We start from the raw sequence: 24,074 nt of genomic DNA, 5'->3' as shown, positions 1-24,074 counted from the left end.
GCTGCGATCGTAGTCTTCTACGCAATTACTATAATGCATAACCACACACGCATATGCTGTTACCAACTTCGTGAATGGAACAGACTATTGAGCGTTACGAACTGTAGGTTGAGCGATCCGTAACGCTACAATAAAAATTGCGAATGAATGAATGAATAGGACAAGTGTCTCCTGCGTAAAGCGTTCAATATTTGTTGTGACTCGCAGTCACTTCCTCTTATACTGAAATAATTGAGTGTGCAAAGTCAGAAGGTATCGAATATATTGGTTTTAACTAATGCTTGTTGCCTTTCGATACGACACCTAAAGGAGAAAGCAAAGCACGTAGTGCGCGGAATCGGACTAATACGCGAATCAAAATTTTATGCACAATTGATTCTAAGAAAGAAGCGCGTAAAACAAGATTCGTGTTTCATTTAGCTTTTGCTTGCCCACGTAAGGACTCCACTATGTCATGTTGGCACAACGTTACTTGCGTTTGTTCCAAAGATCTGTATGTTGGAACAGGTCAGAGACACTAGCAAGCCAGGTGGGACGTAGTTCGAAATTCAGCCACTAGAGCGCTCTCTTGTTGTAATGGAGGCTTAGTGGTGGTCGCGCGACAGTCCACCTCGCAGCTCTTCGTAAAGTTATTAACTTATTACTTCAAAAGTGATTAAAAACCATCCACCATTCCGTCATCAATTAGGCGCCTGCCCAAAGGGTGGCTAGCTTCGGTTCAGGTAAGCACATATTGTCTATATTTTGAGTATCTTTTTCTTGTATTTGCGAGTGAGCAGAACTTCAGCTGTGGCCTTTCTGCTGTTCTCGAATATTATTACAAATACGTGAATCTAACGTGGTTGAATTTTAGTAGTAGTGTTTGCAGTTAAAAGCTGTAGTTCTAGATTTGATTAGTTACTTGTGATGTCACAGAACGATATACTCTATTTCAATACGTGGTGAAATTCAAAACGTCATCAAAGCGATTGTGTTACTTAAGTCTCCCGTACATTGAAACACTTATCTGCATGCATTTATTTGTCATGTGATCTCTGACGAGTGTGAAGACCTACTGAGCTTCCTAGTGAAGTCTCTTTAAGTTAAATTTTTTACCGTGAAGAGTGACTAGAACTTGTTTTAGTACTTGTTGGCGGAATTTTTTATTCTGTTGCATATCATAGTGAACCCATATTTTCTAACGAAAGTGGAGAGTGCTAACTATATTACGCTGAAAATCTGTGAACTAGATCTAGTTCTCTCCGTAATTCAGACGACTTTGTGTCGATGATTTTGACTGCATCCCAATAACCATGCCAGGAATAACACATAGCAGTAACAAATGTTAAGCTGTCAACTATTAATGTTTTCGTAAAACCAGTCGTTTTGATGGTTTTTAAAGAAACAAAACTAATTTTAAAAAAATCCAAAGGGGAGTATAAGCAAAACAGCATAATTAGCCACAATATGCCCCATATCTAGTTTAAACAAACGCTTCCGCAATGTACTAACAGCTAAGACGGCCTCTTAACAGGTAGCCAGATGGAGGACTCTTGCGCAAGAAAGGCTGCTCCATTTTAAGAGCGCCGTAATAGTAGCCACCCACCCCTATTAGGCAAGCAGTAAAACATTTTAGTATACTAACACACAAATCTGGAGAATTTTTGACCAATCGAATAACAATGTTGTAGCTTTGGTGGTTTTCCGTTGGAGAAAAAGGTGATACCATCCGTGGTGGTGTAATTACAATCCCTGTTCTCAGTTTGCTGTTAGGCATACTGTTTCACAGTGTTCTGCAAAGAAGTATTACTTGTTCCCATAGATGTACGCATAGCAGGCCTAAAGGCTTCTGTTTAATCTGAGGGAAGTAAGATGAGACAATAGTAAGATTCATTAACTGCATTAAAGCACCAAACTAACTGCAGTGACCAATATTTCTGTCACTGTAGATACTTCTTTGAGCACATTTTACTCCTGTTATCGATTGAAAACTTGTAGAACCGTACATATATCGGTAATGTTTTCCTTGGTGTGTTCTAATTGTCTCTACTGCAAACAGTAAATGCTCCAGGAGCAGGCCAGGGAAGTCGTAAACAGGAGCTGCAGGTCTCTATCGATTGACGTGGCTGGAGTGTTGTGCTTGCAAACTTGGTGCGCAGGCGCGTTTCTCCGCTTCAAACTGGATCTCACCGGCCTGTGACAGTAGCTGGCTCGTAGGATTTGCTCCGTTGCTTAAGCGTCGTCTGGACAGGCAGCAGCTAGATTTTCCTTTTTTTTTTTTTTTCTCCGAACAATACAACACTCCGTTCGTAAGTAACCGCCTTCCCCTGTCGCACAAGATGACTCACGGGCAACTTGGAAGTGGGTGGCGGGCCACAGTTTTCTGTGGGCGTGTGCGTCATGGGCCTAGACTAACAGAACAGTCAGTTCTCTTCCGAAGGAGGGCCATACATCATCAAACACTAGCTCATCGTAATTCGAAAATGTAAAGCGGTACTTTGTGCAGAATGCCAATCGTGCACCACTGTTTGCTGTTTGTCGAATAGTACAAAATAATTGCACAGGGCTTTAAATTTGTACAAAACCTAAATAGAGATGATACAAATGTGCGTTTCGTTTGAGTGCACTTGTAACTGAGACTCCTTTATACAACAGAGCAACGACTTTACTCTTCAGTATTTTTTTCTAAGGAAGAAATTTGACGTGAGAAATTAGTGGAAGACTAAGTACTACCAAATATTTCTCTTGACAATGAATTTTCAAGAGCTGTAATTCAATATGTCTTGCCCAGGGTAACTACATTGTTTTGGTACAGGAATGTAATAGTATTAAGACGACTGATTGTCCGCGTAGTAATCGTTTAACCGGTTCAAAAAAAACATTAAATAAATGATGAATAAGAAATTTCCAACTGCTTTGCCACAAAGTGATTTTTGACTGGTCTGGGAAATCCTGCTCCAAAGAAGTGTATCACGTGAATAGTGGCAGACCCCTGAGTGGGCAAGTACGGACTTATTTTGGGTGCATTCCTGAGGTCCTGTCGCCAGGCCCTGCAAGGTCATGCAACAGTCTGCGAACTCGACCGCATACTGCTGCTTCTTTCCCCATTACATAAAGCGGGGGCGGCGATTTGTTATTTACCGCAATGCGAGATACTAGACTGAAGAAGACTTAACTCTCTATTAAGGTCTAAATATTTTCAATCTGATTTCCCTATATACAGCAGCATTTTTAAACTGAAGTAATCACTGTTGACAGATTTCGATGACTATGCGATCAGTGTGCACGACATTCGCCAGAGGAGGATTATAGTTCACGTCAGGATTACGTGACATGTTTCCAAACATATGCGTTTGGCAAAAAAACTTGCGTCTGATACTAGACAAACGCAATTGTAAGTCCTGCATGCAAGGCTTTTTTAATATCATAAAAAATGCAACATGCTTTAAAGTCATAAACTTGGCGAGTGAATTTCAACCTAGACCTGTTTCGGTTTAGTCTTAAATTTTCCGGACATAGAGGAGGGAACTTACGCAATGACACACAATATCCATCACAGTTCACTCTTTCCTCGCAGATACTGGTCATTTCCGTTGCGGCGTCATGCCATTATGCAGCTCCAATGCATTTGTCAGGTAGTTTCTACGTGAAGCTGTTGTTTACTACAGTGTTATTTCGGTACGTCAGCGAGAATAAGTAGCTTGCAAACTGTAACAGGACTGGCCAGCGTTTAATCTGTTTTTCTGACGAGCGGTTGTCCAATCACTTTATGACCCCTTTACTTAGGATTTCACGATTATACTTCCAGCGGATTGAGAGCTATTCTTCAAGCAATGTACGGTGAAGGCCTTAGGTGGTTTTGAAGTAGTTTCAATAATTCTTATTCCCTAATGAGTTTTAAAAAATCTGCCGCACTGATACAGCATTAGTAAGCAACCCTGCTGCTGAGCTTTGTATCCACTTAATATTTTATCTACTAATGTGTAATACGATACATCCTTGGCTGAATACTTAGAGATCATTTCACGTGCAGTCATTTGGTACTGACAACTTTTTCGTACATGACACTAAGTGATGTAAGTTCAGTCGAACACCAATTGCAATTTTTTAGTCGAAAGCCAGGTAAGATTTAGATATGTTGGACAGGAAAACTTAACTGCCCCCTAGACAATTTATGTCCCTTGATAAAGTCTGGCCAGATGCATGGAAGAGAGAGTGTTAAATTTCTTGACCTTCACCTCAGGTGTATGCTTGTAGCGAACAGGGTACGACACTTCCATTGTATAATGCAAGGCCGCGTACGCATTTCATAAGTTCGTAATATTATCGCTATCCTTGTGATAGCGCATTTCAAGGCCGCCATTTCCAATAAGAGCCAGTAAGATTTCCATGGTCATACTTTTACATATTAACAGAAAAACACTGAAATTTTAGCCGTTATGGTGGCAATGGGCTTCATGTACATTGTGAAGTTACACCAACTACGTCATTTAAGCTTTCCATTTGCTGTCGGCGCGTGGGAGTGTACGGTTTTTAATTGAAAAGGGCTACTTTGAGGATGTTTATGGTTTCCAGCATCGCTTATTACCACCTCAGTGAGAGTTAACTCACTTATTAGCTGTTTCTACTTCGAATTTCTCAAAGCATGAGATGAAATGAAAATGTGATAAACAAATTAGGAGTCCCCAACGTAAATAGCAATTATTAGTAGACAGATAGTCATAAGTCCTTCTCGCTCCAGGACGAACGTGGGTAATTGTTACAGTATCGTCTGAAACAGTAGCAGCCGATGCAGGTAAGGCCTATGACGTTCGCGCGTGTTGCTCCTGAAGGCCGAAGCAGCCTTGACTGCCCCGCTAGCTCTCATTTGCGGACATCTTAACGCAGGGCATTCTTGCTCTTGGCAAGGTAGTCTGGGCTACAGCGTTGGGTACACTGAGACGGACTTTTTTAAAAAAAAAAAATTAGAGGACGTGATTACACTAGCGTTGTGGTGATGTCAATTATTTAATAGTGGGTTGCTACCTTATTTCATAAGAGGGTAGGGAGAGGGTGCCAACTTGAGGAAATATTGCAGAAGGTGAAACAGCTTAATAATCACACTGTTGTATAGAAGTATGTTTTCTACAAAAGATGCTGGGAGGGGAAAAAATTTTCGACATGCTTTGAAAAGGTTAACTGGAAATATAATAGTTGCTGACTAGATCTGGGATGACTGGCTGGTTTGGAAGAGTAACCGGACGAGCTTGAGAATCACTGCACTGGCATGAGCGTTTTCTCGAGCCTGTCTTTTAATATAGGCGATAGGTTGCAATGCAGTTCTACTAGCTTTTAGTGAATTTAAACTCTTACCGTTTCGGTTAATTTCTCGGAACTGTGGTGCATATTCAGTACATATCTGTTGAATCATTTCTGCTTCTGCTGTAATAGACAAAAATCTATACTTCTTAGACAATCGATATCGGTCTCTGTGGCCATGTTAGTGATGAATGTGCGCATATACCTCAGAAATTAGCACGTAATGTCTAATTAAATCTGCAACTGCCCATACGTATTCCGGAATAGATTGAGCAGTAAACAGCGCAGTTCCATACTCACAGTTGTTGGCGAAGCAGCGTTCAAGTAACTGTGTGGTTAACTATTACATTTGTTCAGATGCAGAAGTAATTTGGACGTTACTTACGTAGTTCTGAGTGAACTGCGTGTAAAGTGGACATCGAGACCGGCAATTGGAATGGCCGTTCGGTTGTATCCGCAGCAACGGAACGGCGCTTTGATTTTCGCTGTACCTTTTGATTTATACAGAATTTTCGGCGACGTTTTCAGAGGCACAATTCACAGTAGCGTCAGACCCTGTGCTTGCATTTGGGAGAAGGGGCTCTGTAAGGGAACGGAGCTAGATGGCTGGACTTCGAAGGGACCGGGTTCAGATCACTGTCCAACCATCCACGTTTTCCGTAGTTGCTCTAAATCGATTAAGCCAATGGGCGGCATGGTTTCTCTAAAAAAGGACACGGTCGCTTATCTTCCACATTTTCCCCCAAACCGAGGTAAACTCAGTCTCTAGTGACCGCGTCGTCGACGGGACACTGACGCAGATTTTCTTTCTGCGATTTGCGAAGCTTACAGTGAAATAATCAATAGTAATGGATCCCATCCAGTAACGTTCCCATCTAGGCGCAGTCGTTTATTTCCTGGCTTTGATGCGTAGGATTACATCGTAGTAGATTCACGCGAACACTTAATATCTCGAATACCTGTGCCAAACGTACTCTCAACTGCCCCAACAGCGTGTAAAATTAAGCCAGGTCATGAAGCTACACTCTCTGCCCAATTGTACATGGCGAAGGAAACAAATGTTCAGTCAGTTCTAAAGTACTGTGGCCGTATTCTTGAATGTTTCTATGCTCGAGCTTGATCAATTAGGGCTAATGTTGCCTCTTCTTTTCTTTTTCACTTCGACGGAATTCTTCTAAAAAGCGAATTGGGCTCCACTTACAGAACCGTAAACTCTTGGCCCTCTGCGCGAACGCCAGTATTAACATTTGATTCCTGAGTAGCACCGCCAAACTGCGTCAATGGTGGGGACGCACCTTACCGCCACAGATCGATATCCGGGCCAGCGTCGACACTCGATGCTGTTCACGGCCGCCCAGCCGGTGTCACATAGCCTCTTATCAGACGGTCTTTTTGCTGTCGTTGCCGTGCCCAGCTAAGCCATTTCCGGGATGTGTTATGTAAGAAGTCGCTTACGTGCAGTGTGGCGGAAGACTGTCTTAAAGCGCAAGTGTGTTTTTTCCCATCTGTAGTTCAGTGCGTCTTTCACGTTTCAGTATACGTCGGGGGTGTCAGAGAACGTTCCAGGATTCAGACCTCAACTCTAACAATGGTTTGTTAATCTGAAAAATATCATTTTGAACTGTGGTTCGAAACCCATGTTAAACGGTAGAGCCTCCTGTAACTGACTTCACAGCTCAGAGGGTTTCCTGAATTTATTAGTGGGCAAGGATGGAGCCAAAGGGAATAAGTAATGCGTCATTGCTGTTGTAATTTGTACGTCATAAAAATAAATTCGTAGTATGGATTCAGGACCAGCAGCTACTGCAGACTGGCCAAGCCAAAAATTAGCGTAAAAAGTTTTATCAGCATACAAAAATCATTTTGTATGTTTGTTAATTGTGAATATCGATATATCACCTCAAACCGCGAGACAAAAGTTGACTGCGCCACATGTCAGCGGACTCGTAATCTGCGACCCTGAGCCATGTTTCGAGATTTTCCCCCCAAGCGATTACCTTTCATGTCCTTGTTCTGCCCGGTTGTGTTCAACAGTAATGTCGACGGGACGTTGAAATTTTACACTGGAGATAAGACAAAAAGAGCGATTTTGGCACGGTAATGTTGCTGTATTAGCCCATTACTTGCCAAACCTTAGTTTTTCTACCGTTTTTTGTCACTGAGATTTCCTGAGTGACAAATGAGACAACGTTCTGTAAAAAGTCGGTATATTAGCACGAAAACTATACTGTACTATTTTTGGAACATTGGCAAAATTAGCTATCAAAATGCACAGTTTTAATGTCAATACTGAAGACTATAAGAAACGTGATGAAAAAATAAAACCATGTCACATTATCTGTGCAGTATGAAAAGAAACAAGACACTTGTCATACACACCAACATTGCACCTACCACAAATTTTTGTCTTTTTTCTTGAAGTATGCACATCCCTTTCGTGATTTACGTGGCACAATAAAGTGGTTTCCTAGATCTAGTCATAAATCTTCATTCGGTTGACCTCTATTTCGGGCATCTGAAACTGAGAGCTTCTGTTTTGGGTTTTCAGTTCTATATGTGCACAATGTGTTCACTATGTAGATATAAACCATCTGAAAGACTGCCACCACTTCTTTCATATGGTCCGTGTCCTATAAAATAATACCTGCTTGTCCAGTAGGTAATTGCCGATTCCCGGTACATACCCTCGTGGGGAAGCTTACGTTATCTGCTCAGAACTACTACACCTATTAAAAAATTTTAGCTTACCTATAAAAAAAATTTAGCTTTTCTTTTGCTAAAAGAAAAATTATTCTGTTGGCAAACATACATTCTACTTCATTCTGTAATAGCGTTCACTAGTTGCTCAAGAAAAAATTCCTCGAATGCTTGGCCACTATCTTATCTGCTAGACATTGTGCAACATGATTTTCATTTTCCATTACCTAGTTCATGAGTATTTGTGTATGTTTGTTCGCATTTATACCATTCTTAGGGTTTTATGTTCATTTTTTCCAGACCATGTCCTAGCTTCTGGAGCAAAATCTGTAACATCTTCATACCTTTTGGTTATATGTTCTAAAGTACATGGTAAATGTTATACAATACAGTAATTGTTCAGTGCATTTTCTTCAGCGTCTTCTTCATACATTATTTCACCTATATTGCATTGAATACTCAACAATTTTTAGTCATCAGCATCATCTTCACTGACTTCATACATCTAGTTCTCTTCAAACTTACAATTTTAAGTCCACATAGCATGATTTTAGCCATCTGGTGTTGTAAAATGTGAAAGAGAATATTTCATTCTCCTACTAACCCTGGAGAAACTCTCATAAAATGTAAAGGCAGTAGGTTTCAACAACGTACATATTTTTGTATACACGATGCGTACAAATAGTCATATCTACAGAGGAGTGATAATGTAGCATGCCACTGGCCCATTGTTGGGACGCATAAAATAAACTGATATTGCCCTTACTCCAGGAAATCTGAAAAATATACTCAATGTTACATGGACATCCGTATGTTCATTCACTCGTTACATTCAGCCCCTTAGGGGCTGGTGAAACAGACTTTGGAAATAAGGACCAAACATTTATGCAATTTCAATCGAAGGCAGCGGGTCCCTCACCGTATCAGGTAAAATGGCGAGTTACTGCTACTGCTTAAGTGGCTAGGGCGGCGACGGCGACGATATTAGAGAGGTATTTCATAAAACACAGAAAATATACATTACAACAAGTAAGTATGCGACATGGATGATTTCCATTACTCGTCGTAGACTTTCGTTATTGCTCCACTGTGCTAATGTGATCGAACATTAACACAAGATAGGAAAATATCAGGAAACTTCCCGAGCATCCCAGTGTTAAACAGCTTCGTGTCATCACTGTCTAGCTTAGTCATACTACTAGGACGTATTACTAGTAACAGAAGAATCATTGCTGCTATTACTTTTTAAGTATCCTATACAGAGTCTTGGGAGCTCAGACGCATGGAATCATTACAATTGATGAAAAACCGTTTACGAATAGTAACGAGAGCCACAATGATACCGATGTTCCGTTCTGTGCTTCTTGAACCAGTCGAAGAAACGTAACATAAAAGTTGTGATGTCCATCTTTGCTACCTTAGTTTAATACCTACCTGCCTTGGAAGCAAAGGCAACCGTTATCGAATAGCAGAAGTCAAACGTAATCCTGAGGAAGATCAAGTATATAGAGAGATTCTCTTTATCGAATCAAGTCTTCATTTAATTTCTCGAAGTAACATTTCCGTTTACATAAACAGTTGGCAGGATTGCATGTCGCATCGATATTTGAAACGTCATGCTCATCTCAATAGAATTCTGTACGTCCTCACAGTTTCTATTACACGTTAAAACATGTAAACATAGGCAACAGCTACTAAAAAATATATAATTATAGGCTGTTTTGTAAACCATTAAATTCCGACATGTTTTGTCAGGCCGTTTCCCATTCTGCATTAAGCCGTCCGACGCTGGTGTCGGCTGGAACATCTAGTTCACTCGAAAACCTTTAAAAGGCAAAGTCCTGACATTTCACGTGCACATTTAACTAGGGTGTGATCCACACTCGCTCTTTTGAGGATGCAATGGATTTGCTAACATAAAAACGAACATGTCCGTCGTTAAATAGCGATCAGTACAGGGATAACCTTGAATTTAAAATCTTTGAACCGGAAGAAATTGTGAATGGCCTGTGGGCGTTTACTTAACTCGTCTCCGCTCTAAAAATAAGACTTCGCGTCAAGCGTGATTCCGTCGACAAAGGTCGCGACTTCAAAGTAGCTGCCATCGACGGCTGGGTGGGTGACATTCAGAAACCTGGTGGCTGACTGGCTGGCTAAAAGTGACCCTTAGTGACCCCCACACGACGTGAAATACAATTTTAACTGCTAATTTCCTTACAACGCGTGACTGTCTATTGCGACGCTGCTCAACCTAAAATTTAGGTTCCTACTGCCGGAATTAAATCCCGTTCGTAGCTTTAGGTAAGATAAATTCCTACAAGACATTCGGTTAGCAGGTTTTAGTCGACCTGCAGCAGTGCGCAAGTCCTTGGTGCATTGTGCAGACGCACGTGTTTCACAGCAGCCGGCTTGACAAATTGGAGGAGCAATCATTTAGTTGTCCGTTAGTAGACTTGCGTGGCTAAACCCCCGCGCTTGCTGCCTGCCTGTGGCCGGATGTTGCGTGATGGGCTCAAAGTGATTAACGGTTCTCGTCAATTGTCGGGCAAGGTCAGTGTGTCCCCCTGGAAATTCACTACGATGTTCTGCCTGTCGATTAGTGTGCTTGACGTTTTCAGTCTGTTGCCTAGTTTTCCGTTAGCAGTCACGTCATTTGTGACGCTTTCTATGTATGAGGTCAGCACACAGACTATTACAGTGATGTAACATCGGTTCCAATCGAATTACGCACTCTCTTTAATCTATACGTCCTATTGACTGTTAAAGTGCATCTTAGAAAAATACGACACAGCGTGGAAGTGGGTAAGATCTCTGATTGTAGATTGTCACATAACAGGCAAACTTCGCCTCCGTTGAAAGTTCGCCTTATTTTACTAAAGTTGTGACAAGAATTCAGGACGACATCTTTTCCGCAGTACTCTGCTCCCGCCCCCAATTACAGTGAGTGGCGCAAGGTACTTGAAGGCACAGCGCGCGAGAACAACAAATTTTTTCATATTTACGTCATGATCGGCGAGATTTCGCAGGACGGTATGTATTGCATTGCTGTCCTTCGAAAATACGCTCTCGGAAATTTATCAGTAGAATCCTCCTTGATGCACAAACCTTATCTTGTAGCACCTGAAACTGGTGTTAGACGAGCATCGCAGTGAATCTCTCTCTCTCTCTCTCTCTCTCTCTCTCTCTCTCTCTCTCTCTCTCTCTCCAGGAGTTTTATAAGCAACCTCAATCATGATTGAATAACGTTTCTTTAGAATTGCTCCAATGAAGCTGTTTATCTGCTTTTTCTGTCCATAGTTTCGTGTAACCATTTTATCTTGGGTAACTCTGTACAAGTTTCATGGCCATTATCATTTCCAGAGATTGGTCACTTTTTCTGTTGCTGAGCAATAATAGATCATTCGTCTGTTTAAGGGCAAAATGCTACATTTATTTACTTAGTGTCTGTCAGTACCTGCACCAGCTGTTGATCATTTGCAGGACTTCCTGCTTTTTATTACAATATTTTGGAATTCTGACCTTTGTATACAAGGGTTGTTTCTTGCGAGTAATATAACACACGCTAGGGGTATGCCAAGACTTATTTTCAGGGCATCATCTTTGATTTCTCATACAAAATATTTAGTCAAATACTGAAAATGGGAAATGACCTTGTCCAACTCTTCATGGTGTTCTAACAAGTATAGGGCCTTTGACTGTGTGATTATGTGAAGAGTGAACTGAGAGCTGATAGTGGCAACTGATAAGTGATAATACTGGAGTCAGATGTTAAGGTTCAATCTACTTGTCTGGGGAGGGGAAGAGCATTGAAGAGGACTCTGTTCCTTGGCCCTGCAACACCACTGGCTAGATAAGGTCCTGTACCCCACCCCTCACACTGCTTCCTATCTATATAAAGGCAGCTCGGTCAGCCACATCACACAGTGTCGCCAGAACCACGAATGGGTGTCAAAAGCGAAGCGCTCTCTTGAGCCACAAATTACTTTCGCCCGGCCGGCAGAATCCGACGCACAGTGTTTGCAGAGGACGCTGACGAGGAGGCAGGGTACTTGCGTGGTCCGGAGTTCGCTCAGTATTAGCCACAAAACGGCATCAACACAGGCTCAACGGCACAGCATAGTTACCCGCCAGCCGGCTGGTGCACAGAAAGTAATTTTGAAAGGCCTTAGTGAATGCGTTCACAAGCTTTGATTGTGCAACTTGGTCTGCACATTAATTGGGTGAGTATATCTACATTAACTGAAACTAAAGTTCGGTCAAGTTGTAGTCATACAAGAATAGTAACTTCCTTTTTTTCGTTCCATTTTGATTTTGTTATATTTGTGTGAGGGTATTTTGTTTGCACTTGATACTAGTAATAAATTAGCTTAAAGCTAATAACCATCAAAATTTGACTTGCAGGTTATGCTGTAAAATCTTATTTAGTTTTAAATAACTATGACTGTATACTATAATGTTTAGTGTCAGCTCCATTGGTCCCATAAAACCGGTTTCTTTTGGGTTATACGTAAGATTTACGAGTGTTACTCTGTCATTTAAATTTTACTGGTATGTTAGCAGTTTGGTACACACCATAACCAAACATTCAAATTGCTATGAATAATGTTTCTGATTTATATCTAACTCCTTTACCTACAGGGTAGTGATACCTCTGGTCGGCTGGTTCAGAGCCCGACGGCAGGTTTCTGCCTGTACAAGTCTAACTGGAGACTGTCTTTGAACGGTGAACCACCTTGGGCAGCACATTGCTGACAGCTTGACAAAAATATCTAACCTTATTTAAATTGCCTTCCGTACAAGCTGCCCAAAACTGAACGAAGGCTGCCTCGTAAGTATTTTGCAATATTTCATTCAATAACTTGTGTTACTTGCTTCATATATTTCATTTAGGTCACAATTACACATGTGTAAATTCATTTTAGTATTGCATGAGATCAACATTCAGTTTAAAAATTGGATATTTGTGTGTTACCTTGGCTAAAATTCTTCTTCCTTTTCAGTTTGCTTATTCCAACCAGTTTTTCTGAAAATCAAGGTCCAGTCGACCACAGTTTCTCCCAAATATCGTCCACCAATTGTAACTAACAGCAATCATGAAGCTGAGCAACCTTGATGAACGAATCCATGTTATGGATGCAGGTGCAAATGTCTGGAACATCATCAAAGACATCGCTGAATCAGGAGTATGTTACTATTATTGCTTTAACTGCATTTTAATACATTTTATTAAAATTAAATCTGTTGCCTCTAATTTTGCAAACTACTTCTTGTTCTAGGTCCAGGAGGAAGCATTTTATGTCTGTGACATAGGAGATATAATGAAGAAACACAAAGAATGGAAACTTAAAATGCCAAGAGTTCAGCCATACTATGGTATAATGCATATTGTAACAATTTTGCCTATTTAGTACCAATGTCATAATTTGTGAAGTATCTTTTCAGTCTGGTTTTCTTTGCCAAATGTAATCTGATTCCATTTTTTGTCTTTCAGCGGTGAAGTGCAACGACAGTCTGACTATACTGGAAGTTCTGGCTGCACTTGGTACTTCCTTTGATTGTGCTTCAAAGGTGAGTGGAATCATTGTCACATGATTTGATGTTAAAAACCATTTCCATTTGAGAGAGATGTCAGGTGTAGCAAAATGTTCATTGGTGTTTTTACAGGCTGAAATCAACAAGGTTCTGTCCATTGGTGTGGATCCGAGCCGCATAATCTTTGCAAATCCAGCGAAACCAGCCTCTCACATTAGACATGCAGCAGCTGTAGGTGTTGATCTTATGACCTTTGACAATGAATGTGAACTCCACAAGATAAAAAGCCTGTTTCCCACAGCAAAGTGAGTATTCTGTTTGCAATTAAATAAAGTTTCTTCTTGTTGAGATGTGTTGTAAGACTGCAAATTAACAATGAGGCACACATTTGACAGTATTCATTTTTCCTACTTAAGAATTGCACTGTTTCGATAACGTAAGGAATGTACTTCACAATAATAATACTGACCAGTGTATATGTACATTTCTTGACATTCATCTAAATGAGGGTAGTGCATTCTTTTGTTACACACTGGTAATTTCCAACTCGTGGTGTAATAAAATTGTCGAAATGGTGTCAAGATTCAGTTCCCAAATTCCAAAAAATACTGTCCTCATTAAATAATGGCTCTTTGCTGGAAACTTCTGCACTTAATGGTGTACTTTTCATTTAAAAACAGTTTAATGACTTTAACTTGTAATTTACTGAATAATAGGCTAAATAAGTAGTTCTAGAAGAGAATATATTTGGTCTTACATTAAAATGAATCTGTTGGATAGAGCTTTAGTGGCTGTAAATGATATTTTGTTAAAAATTAATATGGAATAGCCAGTAGCAACGTACAGAAAGTGAAACTCCAAGTAGGGCTGATGTGATCCCATATAATTAGATAATGGCACCCCTAACTTCCAGAACCAGATATTTTCTTAAATGATAAAATAGTATTTATCAGTTTTTTGAGGGGACAGAGGTGGGGTCATGGGGAGGGGGAGGAGGGGCTACTGGTACTGGTATCTCAAACCTTAGTGTAACATGTCTACTGTAATATAACAAGAAAGGAAGGTGGTTGCCTTGTGGTAAGATAAAGATTAACATGGTTGGTTTAAACACTTCCATGCTTCATTAGGCATTGTCTTCTAGAGTGTGGTACACGATATATGACCTTTCAACTGACTTACCCAGACACTTAGCCAGAGGCAATAGCTTCATGTGGATTGTGAACCATGATGCAACTTCACATTTTTCACATTAACAGGTCATTCCCAGAAGGGGTTTAGTCACAGAACTTAATGATCAAACCAACAGATTGCACCATGCACATTTGATTTGTGACTTTGTAAATCAAAACATTTTCCAAATTGAATTTTCTGTTTAATTTTTAAACACTGCAAGCTTTTGCAACACTTACATTTTGTCACATATGCATAGCCAAATAGAGATGCAGTATCCATAAATAGAATTTATCTGCAATGCATGTCACAATACAAGGAAGTACCCAACTGTTGTATGATAAAGCTATGCTGTGCAAGAATGCTATGCTGTAGCATATTTGCAGCTACATAAAGAATTCTTATCGGTGTCATTTGCAGATAAAAATGTACAAATCATGATAAGCATCTGTTCCACCCTTTCACTATAAATGTACTATATTTTTGTCAGTAATGTGCAATGAAACAAACATGGCAGTGATGTGTTTGTACAGTAGCATAACTGGTGTAGTACTTCATATGGAATCAAAAACTGAGTGGCAATGTCAGTGCCCAAAGTAGTTAATCACTGGCTTGAAATAATCACTGGCTTGAAATAATCACTGGCTTGAAATAATCACTGGCTTGAAATAATCACTGGCTTGAAATAATCACTGGCTTGAAATAATCACTGGCTTGAAATAAAGTGCAAGAGGGTAACTTGTTTCCAAATTTGGAGTGAATTTTTTCTAGTTTCAGCTCATCCGTGCCTCAGTTCACGCAGGTTTCTTGCCTTTTCTTGGTCATTATGGAAAAATAAATGACAGCTATAAATAAGCCTGTTCATAAAGTGTGTCTTCCATTATTTCAGATTGGTGATACGCATCAGATGTGATGCAACTGTTGCTCAGTGTCAACTGGGTATGAAGTTTGGTTGTGATCCCGAAGCTGATGCACCTCGTCTGATGCAGATTGCACACTTACTGGGATTAGAAATTGTGGGAGTAAGTTTCCATGTTGGTTCTGGATGTCAAGATCCACCTGTTTTTCGCAGAGCTATTGCTGCTGCCCGCAACCTTTTTGAGCTCGGTGCAACTTTAGGTTTCTCCATGAATTTGCTGGATCTCGGTGGTGGTTATCCTGGCATCAAGGGTTCCTACATAGACAAGGTGAGATCATACAAAATCACTTCTTTGTCAGTTACATGTGAAGCTATTCTTGAACTGGTTTTTAATTTTACTGAGCTTCTGCTTTGGAAATAAAGTGGCATTATGTCTCGCTGTTATTTATATTCAGACTGATTGGTAAAGGTGATTTGAAAGAGTATTACTGCTACTAATTTTCATTTCATTATTACTGTTGTTCTGTCCAATCAGCTCAATAAATGTGTGCTTGCACTAAGCCACAGAGAATTTTCATACAATTTCAAAGAAAGTTGATGGAGAGCATTAATTTTAATAGTCTATAAGTAACTAGTGCTACAGTAATGATCATCTTTTTTTAAAAAGTAACAGTACTATGCTTAATACACTTTCTAATGGTATAACAGAGTATTGAAAAAAATTTGTTTTCGCTACATTTTAGATTGCAGAAGTGATAAATAATGCTCTCGAAGAATTCTTTCCTGATCCTGAAGTTCACATTATAGCAGAACCAGGACGTTACTATGTTGCATCAGCGTACACACTTGCCACAAATGTCCATTCCAAGAGAGAACTTATTAATCATGAGGACGGATCCATCACATCAGTCATGTACTATATTAATGATGGTGTTTATGGCAGTTTTAATTGCCTGTTGTATGACCATATGGAAGTAACACCAATACCTCTTAATGTAAGTTGATAACAGTACATAACTTGATAATAATACATCTATTGACAGATGATTCTACCAGGACAGTGTATGAATGAATGTTTCAGTATTTTTTTGCCCTAACCTGTTACGAAAAACTCAGTTGAAAATGTAGTAATTAGTTCCTTTCCAGTTCGCTTCTTGACATAATCAAAAGTGGTATTTAACCATTTAAAAAGTGTACAAAAATATTGTCTTTTACTATAGTTTTTCTTATTCACAGTAGTACTTGATTATGCATTCATCAATAAGCAAGCCATAGGAATTAGTTGTAAAAATGTTTATTTACATGTTGAAAGATAGTGTATGAACCACAGCTTCATTTTTATGTAGGCTGCTGGGCGGAAAATACGTCAATGTTCTGTGTGGGGACCAACATGTGATGGTCTGGATCAAATAGTTGAACGCACCTTATTGCCAGAGCTGGAAGTGGGAGACTGGATTGTATTTGAAAACATGGGTGCCTATACACTACCTGTGGCATCTCCATTCAATGGATTCCCAGTGCCCAAGGTGCACACTGTGATTGACGATCACAATTGGTGAGCACGAACATTTGTACACCTTATTGAAAACTTAAAATACACAAATTTTAAGTATATAACAGCATTTTTATGTTATGTTTCAAACATTTTGCTGCACCTCTGTCCAGGTTGCTGCTGAAAGACCTGCACCCAATGACAGAAGAGCATTTCGTGATAGGCAGCACACCAGCAAATCTCCACCTGGGGCTAGACATAGATGGGCGTGGCAACATAGATGAATGGGAGGAAGTTGCCATGCCTCTTGCAGCTCCTGATGTGGTTGCAAATAATCCTGTTCCACCTGCATCTGCAGGACCAGCATTTTTATATGAGTTAGTTGAGGTTGGACCTGTCAGTTAGGTCTTTGAAGGTGGCATCTGTGAGATTAAGCAATGACATTTGAAATGTGCTGGTACTTTATTCTGTTCAATAGCAAATCTTTTTGACATTTATATATACAGCCATTCATTCCATCTTTTCCTGTGGCTGTTTTATTTCAAGAAAGACTGAATGTGTGCATACCAAAAATAATGACTAGTTGCTATATGTGGCAGTGATGACAGTCTCAAAACTATTCAGAGCACATTGTTAATAGATATCTGTATAGTATTATTATCGTGACATTCTATTGTTCCATGACAGCATTCCACAGGTGACAGAGACCAAATCTGGGAAGTATCCCATGGTGTTAAATATTGTAGGGGGGACAATTTCAGTGTTATGAACATCTACCTCAAAACGGAGATCCAACAACCTGGAGAGGTGACACTTCATATGACAGGGTCATAGTGCTATATCCTGATGCCTAAGATTTTGAGGAAAATATGATTTGAATCTCAAAATATTAACTTATGGAAGGGTCTGCTTGGGTGTTCAGGTATATGGTTACATTCCACAACTCTACAAGAATACAACACAGCCGTTTACAGTAATCTATTCATTCACAATGTTACTTCTGTCAAGTCTATAGGTGTTTTTTGAAACCAGCACAAGTCGGAAGTCATTTGCTGATGCTCATGATGTGGTGTCTCAAATGTTGATTTGCTACAATAGGAAAATTTAAGATAGTTTTAATTTTTTCGAAGTCTGTATCTAATCATAAGCTCGGGAGTGTGGAAAAAGTGTAATAGCCCTACATTTCAAACTGTTTGAATTGTCAGTCCATTTCAAAATTGTTAATATGAAAAAGGTATAGGTTTCAGATACATTTCAATGGCACATTGTGAAAACAATTTCTTAAAAACAAATTCATTGCTACCCTTTACCAATACAAATCTTTATTAGCATATTGTATTGATGCATTTATTTTTAACTATTTGAATGTATTTCACCTTTTTTATGTTAAATTGACTGGTTCTGTATAATTTTTATATTATTTTATTAAGAAACTTCTTTAGAAACTCTTTATAGGATCGAAGCTTGGATATAATTGGGTGACAGACGTAGCGAATTAAAACTCATTTCTTATGTACTGTTAAGTTACTAATTTTAAACAACCTGTAACTTTTTATAACTATCTGAAATGTTAGGTCATTTCAAGTTATGTAAGCAAATGCATTTGTCTCCAGCGATGTTTGGGAGGATGCAAGCCAAAACTGTGGTGGAAAGTCATTTGATTATCAGAAAGATGTAATAGGTTTGAATAAGCGAAGAGGCAGCTTTTTCGCATGGAAACATGATAATACTAATGTATTGCCTTGAGCAATAAATTTGCTTTATTTAATCTGACATGTTTGTTTTTGTTTGCATTCCCTTTTCCTAATAATAAGTGCATTTTTCAACAAGCTGATACATAATTGCAAATGGTCACATGACGTGCATTAATTTGAAACTGAGTATTTTTCTCTTTTCTTAATGCTCAGTGCATTCTCTCAAGCAGATATACATAAAATTTTAGTACTACACCATGTCACTAGTCACAAACAGATGTTTCACATTGAATTTTGATCTTTCACTACATTCAACTTACATTATAATTGACATATCAGATGAAAGAGCAACGCAAACAGTTTTGTTTGTACACTTACGTACATGCACTGTCTTTTGGTTTATGTACTACCTTTCCAAACAAAACTTTTTGCATAATGACGATTTTTCTGGATCATATCGTCTTCAGTGATTAATCAACATTATATCTAAAGTGGAAATGTCAACATACACAATGTGTGTAAACTGGGAGTCAGCAAATCCCCATAAGATGGTACAGTTCAAATGACAGTGCTCTAAATTGCACGTCTTTTTGTGCCATATCCTGGCAGAAAGTTTAAGGGACTTTCTTTTTTGGTGAAGCAACTAGAACTGGTATTCATCATCTTCCTGTGCTAGACCTATGATTCTCTTTCACTATTGGAAGAAACTTATAACTGCCCACGTCGTGTTATGCCGACTCCACTGTAGCTTGAATGGATTTTTAAGTTTGTTTTATATGCCCGACTTATAATTTCACCACACAAGTCTACAGGGTTGAGCAGTTATTGCCCGATGACGACACGCAATACAGTTTGTTAAAGCGGAGTTTGCCGTTATCAATTATGTTCTTAGATTTAATTTTATTACTCGTACAGAGACTCAACGTTCCTTCGTTTGACAGCACGTCGTCAAAATAAATATGAAATGCTAATGTCCTTGCAATACATAATGTCAACTATTGAGTTAAAAGTTCATACCTATTTTGCCATTTTAAAGAAGAGAAACCTTGAGCACTTCTGCTTCTATAGTCTCAGTATCAAATGTTCACTAATTTCAATTTACTTCCTATCTCAGTTCAGTATTCAACACACATTATATATCAACGTCATTTCAGAGATATTATGTCGGTTCCACACTAACGGAATAACACGTAACTAACATCACTTTTATTAATAATCCTGTTTCTTATGATGTAAATGTTAATGAATGATCACTATCTAGGAGGAAAGAGGGATTGATCCTAATCATGAGATAATAGCTTTTAATGAGCCCGCAGTCATTAATTAAATAAATCACGTTCAAGGATGATATGCGAACAACTTTTGTTAAGTCCGTTTTCACGTATCTGTCAAAACTAATCCTGTCACCCACAATCCAAATTAACACTGACATTAACCCCTTTTGTCGGAACATCGAACCTTAACTATTATGTGAAAGTTTATTCTAGTCCCCGAAGTAATTCCTTTCACATACGTGCACGACCGAACAGCAGAACGGAACACAAACAACTTGTTTTAACAACAGAGCAATGCAATGACGTTACATTACGACAATGTCCACCCAATGAACACCTCTTTGACTTGATCTCCACTCTGCTTAATTAAATTATTCCTAATTACAATTTATTCAGCTACTTAACGAAAACATCTAACAAAAAATAAAATAAATTTATCCCAACGTAAAAGATCCGTTATAAACTGAATCTCATAACTTTATTTGGCAGCAAGATCGTTTGTAGCATCATTGGCATAGCTCAGTACCCAACTATTTAACAATGTCGTACCCAGTTGCTGGACTGGCCCCAAGGGGCTAAATTACAGAGCTTGTTTTCATGGCCTCCACATTCACCTGATCTGATGACATGCAATTTTTACCTTTGAGGTATTCGTAATGGGTACTGTGTACGTACTTCCACTACCAGCTCATTTACACGACTCTAGAATCAGGAATGAAGCAGTTGTTGCAACACACTGATCAAGGTTTGGAAAGAACTAACTTATTGTCTCGATTTGTGTCAAGTGACGAATGGTGTTCGCACTGAACTCTTAAAAGAAAAACAGCTATTTCATCTTAAGTACTGTTCATAATTTTTAAGTTCAATGTAATAAATGCTTAAGACCCAAATATTCATATCTAAACACCTGGTATACCTGTCAATCTCGATAACTACTTACACTTTCATCTTTTTAAAAGGTATGTCTGAATACATTTGATGCACAGCCATCTTCAGAATCTGTCAGATAAATGGAACAAATGAGAAGTAATATTTATACAGAAATCACAATACATCTTTAGAATAAAACAGACATCCCGCATTTAAAATCTCGATAAACAGAATCTCATCAGTACACTTATGTCATAGACTAGTGATATTTAATGGAGCACCCTAATTCAGCGCACGGTCTGCTGAATAGATAGTGACTGACATTTCATCACCAGTCAGAGCATTGGCATCAGTGTCGAGCACAAGGCTCTGTGTTGCTACTGCCAGCCTTAGGGGTAGTCAATGCATTGAACGATAATTTGTGGCCTTTTGGTCGATTAAATTCAATTGGACTTGCAGTAAAAATTCAAATTATTGTCAACATATTAAGTATACAGTGATTTCAGAAAAATAATCAATAAAATGGACAATTATGTTGATATGAAGTATGGCTTAAAATTATGCATGGCAGGAAAATGTAACTTTTCCTGTACCGGACAGTATGTAAAGCTAGTGAAACCTGTCGTCTTGTAAAATTAGGATATGCAACTTAATCCTTTGTTAAACTACATATCAAAGACATTAACATAAGAACTGTAGACTTTGGTAACTTCACTCTTAACAGCTGTAGTGTTTGCATATGGTGTTGACACTGCGAACATGGCCATATCTGCCATAACCAACACGCAGAGGATGAAAGGTAGGAAAGAATCGTCCTCAGCCCAGTCCATCCCACTTGCACTGCTGTCTTGGAAGATATCAAAATACCAATTTGATTGTTATTTAAGGTAGGCTACCTCACCAAACAGCACTAGCCTGTAATACAAGTATACATGTGAACTTGCCACATACAGTGTATTGGGATTTGAAAAATGGTATGCCTTCACTGAAGTCTGTGAGTGTGTTAATGTAATTTCTGTAGAAATATATTACTTCTCATTTGTTCTGTTCATTGGACAGATTCTGATGACCCACAGTGTCTGAAATGCATGAAGTAAGGTTGTAATTGGAACTTGGACTCCGAGGGACTACAAAAGCCCATTCAGATTTAAGTTTCATTGATGTAGAAAAAAATTATAGTGATAGTGCCAGCATTTCCTTTGAGAAAGATATACTCGAAATCCTGGTTCAATCTGAGCTTGAGGTATCTCTCATATATGGTATGCTAAACCCCAATCTTCCTCCTTAAATGCAGCAATTTGGGTCTGCAACAAGGTTTAAGTAGTCTATGTATCATGATCTGAATGACAATGATGCTGTCAATTTCAAATTATTTCTCTAGGAAAAATGCACACTGAAAGTCTGTTGGTTCAATAATCATACGTGAGGTAGCTTCATTCTGTGATGGCCAAAAGGCAAGACAACAGGAGAGTTCTGTATGAGTTGCCCAAGGTAGTAAAATGTGAAAGTATCTAATAGAAAAATGAATAATGTAAGACAATTAAGATTGAATAGCTATTATGCATAAATTACACATTTGTGTGTACTAGTTCAGAATGTCTGAGGTATTTTATGTGAACAAAGTAATCAAATCGGCAGAAAAATTCCCCTCACTGCTAGAGAAATTTTTATTCAAATAATATTTATTAAGAAGCTAGCTTGCTAATCATTTCCTTCTCCTGCCTGCTAATTTGATGGCAGACTATTTGAAGTGTGTGGAATGTGTTCCTTCCTATTGAAAGCATTCCGTTCCCGTGGCTCTTTCACATCACATTCTTAATGTCTATAGCTAGTTTTTGAAACATCTGTGTGTGCAGTTATACCCTATCAATAGATCTGATGTAATTATCAAAAGCTTGATAAGATCATTAGCTCCATAGAAACAACACAGTGCAGAGGATAGGCATGTGCAAGGATTGTGGCCATAGCTTAGCTTTCAAATTGTGAGAGGGCCAGTTGCTTTGTGTTGCAGTTTTAGGTGTCATTTGGAGGGAGTAGGGTAGATAGGTAAGTTTGATTTAATGAAGCATTAATTTCGAAACTATTCTGTTGCCTGAATTTCCCCCAGTTACTTTTTGCCTGTGGTTTTTCATGTAATTTTAAAGATTCAAGGCACACGAAACATAATCTGAAGTTTCTTTCTTCACTCCCCCTATCTTAAATCAGATTGCATTCATTCTCTCCAGTATTGGGTCATGTCGTTCCATTGAACAAATGTCTTAAAGCAAATCACGTTCTTCCAAGTGTATATCTATACTTGGTGTATGATAACTGTTTCTGTTGAGCTACTGCTGTATAGCATGTGTGTGTGTGGCATTGAATTATTGCAAAAACAAAATAAAAATGAAAGGGTGAGGCTGTCACACTTTCTTCAGTGTACTGTTCAGCACTTCGTTTTAGATGTGCTTGATGCTCTCGCCTACTGTGATCATTACAATAAATGAACGTTCTCTCTCTGTACACCTCGCCCCACAACCCTGCCCATCACATCATGTTAGTCACCCAGTATCATGTTCATTGGTGCCAACATAGCAGCAAATTAGTCATGTCGTGATGATTTAATACACATGTACTACTTCAGATCTTTGGTGCTGACATGTTCCAGTGAGCATCTGGGAGGTGCCGAAACCGTTTCTGGTGCATCACAACCCAAATTAAGCCCTACCTTAAGTGTAATTGTGGATATTATTTTATGTTGATCTCCTGTATTGATGAGAATGTTTCGTATAAGTTGCAAAAGATTGTTGTTGTTGTTGTTGTTGTTGTTGTTGTTGTTGTTGTGGTCTTCAGTCCTGAGACTGGTTTGATGCAGCTCTCCATGCTACTCTACCCTGTGCCAGCTTTTTCATCTCCCAGTACCTACTGCAACCTACATCCTTCTGAATCTGCTTAGTGTATTCATCTCTTGGTCTCCCTCTACGATTTTTACCCTCCACGCTGCCCTCCAATACTAAATTGGTGATCCCTTGATGCCTCAGAACATGTCCTACCAACCGATCCCTTCTTCTGGTCAAGTTGTGCCACAAACAGGTATTATGGATATAACTAGGATGGATGGCTGACCGAGTCTCACTAATATTGAACTCGCCACACAGGCCTATTATGTGCAATATTTAATTAAAAAAGATAATTCCTTGAAAACTGGAACATATGTAAAATAGTCAGAAGTT

The 24,074-nt window shown here is 39.0% G+C and overlaps 1 protein-coding gene and 1 long non-coding RNA gene across 3 annotated transcripts in view; one reads left to right on the top strand and one right to left on the bottom strand.

The window, feature by feature from the left end:
• The window catches only part of LOC124619934, a 253,005-nt gene extending 239,856 nt beyond the window's left edge, over positions 1 to 13,149 (bottom strand). The window contains exon 1 of the long non-coding RNA XR_006980167.1: positions 12,947 to 13,149. This is a non-coding gene — a long non-coding RNA (uncharacterized LOC124619934). The remainder of the gene's footprint in view (positions 1 to 12,946) is intronic.
• On the top strand, positions 564 to 18,800 carry LOC124619933 (ornithine decarboxylase 1-like). 2 transcript variants are annotated; one of them, XM_047146581.1, is made up of 10 exons: positions 564 to 722; positions 12,613 to 12,802; positions 12,975 to 13,157; positions 13,251 to 13,347; positions 13,466 to 13,542; positions 13,639 to 13,811; positions 15,566 to 15,863; positions 16,279 to 16,530; positions 16,882 to 17,090; positions 17,201 to 18,800. In XM_047146581.1, the coding sequence occupies exons 3-10, from the start codon at positions 13,068 to 13,070 to the stop codon at positions 17,430 to 17,432; spliced, it is 1,428 nt and encodes a 475-aa protein (XP_047002537.1). In that variant the 5' UTR covers positions 564 to 722; positions 12,613 to 12,802; positions 12,975 to 13,067; the 3' UTR covers positions 17,433 to 18,800. The 2 variants fall into 2 exon arrangements, with proteins under 2 accessions (XP_047002537.1, XP_047002538.1); XM_047146582.1 differs by lacking the exon at positions 564 to 722 and adding an exon at positions 11,886 to 12,194.
• Positions 18,801 to 24,074: the final 5,274 nt, after the last annotated feature.

This window comes from Schistocerca americana, chromosome 6, assembly GCF_021461395.2.
Source record: "Schistocerca americana isolate TAMUIC-IGC-003095 chromosome 6, iqSchAmer2.1, whole genome shotgun sequence".
NCBI classification, from domain to species: domain Eukaryota; kingdom Metazoa; phylum Arthropoda; class Insecta; order Orthoptera; family Acrididae; genus Schistocerca; species Schistocerca americana.
The sequence above is the reverse complement of the archived record's forward strand: the minus strand, read 5'-3'. Positions and strand labels throughout refer to the sequence as shown.

Coding starts and splice junctions, on each gene's coding strand:
- LOC124619933 (XM_047146581.1), top strand. CDS start 13,068: ATGAAGCTGAGCAACCTTGATGAACGAATCCATGTTATGGATGCAGGT. Junction 13,348..13,465: donor AAGAGTTCAGCCATACTATG/GTATAATGCATA, acceptor TTTGTCTTTCAG/CGGTGAAGTGCAACGACAGT. Junction 15,864..16,278: donor AGGGTTCCTACATAGACAAG/GTGAGATCATAC, acceptor GCTACATTTTAG/ATTGCAGAAGTGATAAATAA.